Source organism: Phalangium opilio, unplaced genomic scaffold (assembly GCF_054372755.1).
Source record: "Phalangium opilio isolate 3A_F unplaced genomic scaffold, DU_Popi_V2 ptg001304l_1, whole genome shotgun sequence".
NCBI lineage: Eukaryota > Metazoa > Arthropoda > Arachnida > Opiliones > Phalangiidae > Phalangium > Phalangium opilio.
The window spans coordinates 67,616-73,673 of NW_028324256.1; the positions used below are offsets into that span (position 1 = coordinate 67,616).

Below are 6,058 nucleotides of genomic sequence, written 5' to 3' on the forward strand. Positions count from 1 at the left end.
CGTGAGATTTTCCAGAAAAGCAGAACCCGAAATGTCGAGCGCGGTTCTAAAAAATAGCGGCATGGTTTAAAACGTGCCATTTTAGAAAAAGTTGATGTAGTTTTGGGAAATAGCTCTGTTAAATTACAGGTTTGAACAAATCTTAGCCCTGTAGTAGGCTTACCTAATAAGTACTGCAAATAGATCATCATGCCCTTATCTCACCTAATTTTTTCCATTTTAAACCTACTGAACTTAGAATATCCATATCTATCCTAAGGCTTACCTGACCTACATTATCGAAGCTAAAATAACGTAGCCTAACCTTACCTTATAACCGAACCAAACTGTTCGATACCGATCTCTCGCAAAAGTGAAAATTCTTAACCCTCTACGACCAAGCCCTAAAACCTGTAACAATGACAGGCAGAGAACGGGTTTTCGCGGGAACTCTTGTACCCGTACCTGTCCCTTTTGTTAATTTTTTCTATCACATATTTTCGTCAGTCGCGAATTCCACTCCCTTAATAGAAGTTCGCTCGGCTCATACAAGCAAATTAGTTTTTGATTTTACAATACTTGTTTTCAAATTCTTACATTGATTAAAAGTTCGTTTTGTTTACTTCAACTGCGTATTAATTTCTCACGACACCGAACATATTTTGGTCCGTCGAGCCGGATCTGTTCGCAATTAACAGAATTATCCAAAAATCAATCAACATATTCGAGGTGAACCGGCAAATTTTCGGAAAATCGTGAAAACTGTGCGTGTTAAATGAACAATCAACGTCAACTTTAACTCTAGAATTATGGATGCATTGCGGCACAAAAGAAGGGCAATCAAAGGCCAAATTACGCGATTGGAAACAATTGTTAGTGGACATGCTTCTCAACCATGGGGTGAAGCAGGACTAAAATTATACGTGAACAAAAGTGAACAGTTAATATTGGATTTGCGTCATTTACAACAAAATATAATCACTACGTGCCTTCCAGCTGATTTTCAACCTAAAGAAGCAGAATATAACGCTTTAATCCAACGACTCGAAACGGTAAACATATTTTTTGCTTCTGAGTTAAGTCAAACGCAAACAGCCTCAGCAGCGGCCTCCAGTACTACCGCTCAAACAAGCGCGCCAAGTGCCGATATTAGACTGCAAAAACTAGATTTACCGACATTTGGAGGTAACTATGTAGACTGGTTATCATTCCGCACTAACAGACGAAGCCGCTCTGTTAATAAAATCCATCCCCACTACGGATGCAAATTACCCAGAAGCGTGGGATATTCTTTTGAATCGATACAATAATACGCGTGAATTAATCGATGCTCAACTAAAGCGCTTATTTACACAGCTTCGAGTCAATCAAGAATCATCTTCGGAACTCCGAAAGCTACTCGATACAACTTCAGAATGTATCCGCTCTCTAAAGGTGCTGAACGAACCAGTTCAACATTGGGACTCAATTCTCGTCTTTATTGTAAAGGAAAGACTAGATCCAGAATCAAGACGTCAGTCTGAGCTTTCACTAAGCCGTACAACCGCACCAACCTTTGACGACCTCCGAACCTTCCTCGAACAACGTTCTCGAGCGATGGCGGCGGCTCAAGAAAGCAGTGTCAAAGCAAAACCACAGTCTCACGCTAAAAGATCAGTACTAACCCATGTAGGGACCACTAGAGCAAACTGTCCCATATGTAAAGCAGAGCATAGCATTTACAAATGCTCAACTTTTGCCAAAGTGTCAGTCAACGAACGTTGGGACCTAGTAAAAAAGAAATCCTTGTGTTTCAATTGCTTGCGGCGTGACCACTCAAGTCCAGATTGCAAATCAGGTCACTGCAATTTATGTACCAGCAGACATAATACGTTGCTTCACGCAGAAACAAAAACGGAAGCGAAAACTGATGCACACATCGAACCCGAAGTTATTTCCCATATCTCAAGGGGAGAAAAGAGTAACTCTCAAGTTCTTCTGTCAACCGCAATGGTTCTGGTCAAGGACTTCAAAGAAGTATTTCATCCAGCTAGAGCTTTGCTGGATTCAGCCTCAGAGGCAAGCTTCATCACTGAAAAATGAGCCAAACGATTGCAAATAACGATAACAAACATTGACGTTTCAATTGGGGGCATTGGAGCTTCAGTCCGAGGGTCATCTCGCGGAATAGTTGAATTAGAACTTTCTTCTACTCGGGAAAAAAAGGCTTTACTAAAAGTAGAGGCGTTAGTACTAAAGAAGCTAACGAAGAACATTCCAAGCATGGAAGTGGATCCTAGCTCCTTTATTCATTTCAAGGGACTTCAGTTAGCCGATCCCCAATTCTACACTCCCCAGGAGGTGGATATCTTACTGGGTGCAGACGTGTACTTAGACATAATTATCGATGGACAGTGCAAGGGTCCAAGCAACATGCCAAGCGCTGTCAATAGTATATTCGGATGGACTATTTCTGGCCCATTCAAAACTGACAATCCTAGACCAGAAATACAAATTCATCACTGCACAATTGACGAACAAGTCAGAACATTCTGGGAATTAGAAGAGCTGCCCACACGAAAGGTACTGCTCCCCGAAGAAAAACAATGCGAGATACATTTCTCTGAAACTCATTATCGGGATGAAACTGGAAGATACATGGTTCGACTTCCTTTCAAGGCCGAACCCAACACCCTAGGGGAGTCTTGGAAGATAGCCATGCGTCGCTTTCATCACGTAGAACGTCGATTACAAAGCAATCCAAGGGCTTACGAAGCCTACAAGAACTTTATGAATGAATACGTCCAGCTGGGTCACATGCAACTCATGGATGTCGAATCAGCAGCACACAACTACTATTCACCTCATTTCGCAGTTCAAAATGAGAAAAGTAGCTCAACTAAAACACGGGTCGTATTCGATGCGTCAGCCAAATCATCAAATGGCATATCTCTCAATGATATTTTATTAGTCGGTCCCAAACTACAAGACGACCTAGTAAACATCCTTATTCGCTTCCGCGTTCACGCTATTGCAATGAAAGCTGATATTGCTAAAATGTACCGCCAAATATGGGTCCATCCCGAAGAACACAAACTTCCAAAGAATAGTCTGGCGGCCAAGTCCAACTGAACCTTTGCAAGACTATAAACTCTTAACGGTTACTTACGGTACAGGATCAGCTTCGTATCTTGCCACTAATGTTCTTCAACAGCTAGCTCTTCTGGTCAAAGAAAGCTTTCCTAGAGCGTCAGAAAAACTAGCAAAAGACTTTTCGAAGGATGATTTGCTCTCGGGCGCCAACAACATCGAAGAAGCGTTGCAAATACAAAAGGAATTGTTGAACGCTGCAGCCAGCGCGGGATTTGATATTCGAAAATGGGTATCAAATGAACCAGCTCTACTCGAATCCATTTCTCCTGACAAACAAGAAATTCCAATACCAATATTGTTTGACAACAAGGCTTCAGTTACCACACTAGGTTTGCCTTGGACACCGGGGACAGATGACTTCTCATATGTAGTCACGTCACTATCATATCGCAGTACCATCACCAAAAGAACGGTCCTATCCGATACTGCAAAAATCTTTGATCCTTTGGGATTACTTTCTCCAGTCATCTAACGAGCAAAGATATTTATCCAAGATCTTTGGAAACAGCAACAAGACTGAGATGACCCGTTACCAGAGTCGTTCGTCTATCGTTGGCAAACTTTCCGCAACGATTTGCCATCTATTGAAACGATACGGATACCTCGCTATGTATCTCAAAGAGAGCTGAAGAGCCGCAGTCTACAGGGATTTTGTGATGCTTCGGAGAAAGGATTCGCCGCAGCTGTATACATGCAAACTCTGAGTTCGTCTGGCGAGATAAGAGTGGAACTTATCGCATCAAAAACAAAAGTCGCTCCGACAAAAACTGTAAACGTACAGAGGCTCGAACTCTGCGCCGCCCTTTTACTCGCGAGATTGGTAAAATTGATCCAAGAGGCACTTCCAAGTACAACAGACATTGTTACAATTGTTTGCTGGTCAGATTCAAACAACGTTCTCTCATGGCTAAGAGCACCTCCACACAGATGGAAAACTTTTGTCGCCAATCGTGTCGCCGAAGTTCAAGAAACCCTTCCAAACGCACAATGGTGACACGTGGCTGGCAACGCAAATCCAGCTGATTGCGCATCGAGGGGAATGTCAGCCCGAGGGCAATTTTTCTCTATGGTGGCATGGGCCAGAATGGCTTTCGCATGATACTTCAAGGGAACCTGAACAGCTGATGGAAGAATCCGAATACTGTCTCGTTGAGGAAAGAATTGTCAAGGTCTACATGGCTAGATACCAATCCGAAGGCACATTACTCTTTCCCTATTCTTCTCTAAGAACACTAATCCGAGTCACAGCCATAATCTTCAGGATGATATACAATTTCAAACAACCAAGAAAAGATGCTTGGACAAAGGGGCCATTGTCAGCCAAAGAATTGGATGATGCACTTTATCACTGGGTCAAGGTAGTACAGTCCGAACACTACCCCAAGGAGATTAATCAGCTGAAAGGGAATTCCCATTTCACCAAAAAGCAAACTGTTGCCACTCCAACCGTTCGTGGGTCGACATGGCGTCCTAAGAGTTGGTGGTCGTTTGCGAAACGCGAATTTACCCTTGAGCCAGACATATCCAGCAATTATTCCGCGAAAAAGTCGTTTAATGGATCTCCTAATAAACTATGAGCACACGAAAAGCTTCCATGGTGGATCACAACTTATCGTAGCAAACCTTCAACAGAGGTTTTGGATCATTGGCATCAGGGATGCAGTAAGATATCAAATGAAGAAATGCATTCGCTACACTCGTCAAAAAGCTATGACTGTCCAACAAATGATGGGCGATTTACCCTCAGCGAAAGTAAATAAAGCCAGATCATTCCTGCAATGTGAGGTGGACTACGCTGGACCATTTCTTCTTCGCGTCATAAAGGGCCGCATACACAAGATGTACAAGGCTTATCTAGCTGTGTTCGTTTGTTTCACGACTCGAGCCATGCACTTAGAACTTGTAAGTGATATGACCACAGCAGCATTCTTGGCCGCACTCAAACGCTTTGTCGCTCGAAGAGGAAAATGCCAGAGCATGTACAGCGACTGTGGAACAAATTTCATAGGAGCTGATCGAGAAATGCGTGAGTTTTTGAAAGTCATCGCAAAAACGCCACACCAGAAACCAAGTCTTAGGGTGGCTAGCCGACGAAGGAATATCATGGCATTTTAACCCGCCAGCAGCACCACATATGGGAGGCTTATGGGAAGCTCGCGTAAAATCCGTGAAATAATATCTGAAGAGAGTAGTTGGCAACGCAAATTTAACTTACGAAGAAATGCAAACTCTCCTTTGTCAAATCGAAGCTTGCTTAAACTCCCGTCCTTTAACAGCCATAAGCACCGATCCCAACGACCTCACTGCTTTAACACCTGGACATTTTTTAATTGGAGGACCCATAACTGCTATTCCTGAACCTGATCTAACCGGGGAAAAGATCAATCGCCTCTCCAGGTGGCAACTAAGCCAACAATTGCTCCAGCACTTCTGGTGAAGGTGGCGCAATGAATATCTATCTCGTCTTCAGCAAAGACCAAAATGGGCAGCAGCCAAAGCTAACTTAGCAGTTGGGGATCTAGTATTACTCAAAGATGAGGATCAACCTCCCACCAAATGGAGAATGGCACGACTCTTCAACTGCATCCAGGAGCAGATGGTTTGGTGAGAGTGGTCACAGTAAAGACGGCAACAGAAAAAGAATTAACAAGTCCCGTCGTCAAGGTTTGCAAACTACCGTTGGACTAATTACACTTTCTATTGAAATGAATATTTCAAGGTAGGCGGAATGTTCGATACCGATCTCTCGCAAAAGTAAAAATTCTTAACCCTACGACCAAGCCCTAAAACCTGTAAAAATGACAGGCAGAGAACGGGTTTTCGCGGGGACTCTTGTACCCGTACCTGTCCCTTTTGTTAATTTTTTCTATCACATATTTTCGTCAGTCGCGAATTCCACTCCCTTAAAAGAAATTCGCTCGGCTCATACAAGCAAAATAGTTTTTGA

General features: G+C 43.0%; 1 protein-coding gene across 1 annotated transcript; it reads left to right on the top strand.

The window, feature by feature from the left end:
* The first annotated feature begins 2,241 nt into the window (after nucleotides 1–2,241).
* Nucleotides 2,242–5,226, top strand: LOC149583932 (uncharacterized). The gene is made up of 5 exons (XM_089863951.1): nucleotides 2,242–3,067; nucleotides 3,135–3,440; nucleotides 3,648–3,959; nucleotides 4,024–4,587; nucleotides 4,640–5,226. Exons 1-5 carry the CDS (start codon nucleotides 2,242–2,244, stop codon nucleotides 5,224–5,226), a joined length of 2,595 nt encoding a protein of 864 aa, XP_089720077.1.
* Nucleotides 5,227–6,058: the final 832 nt, after the last annotated feature.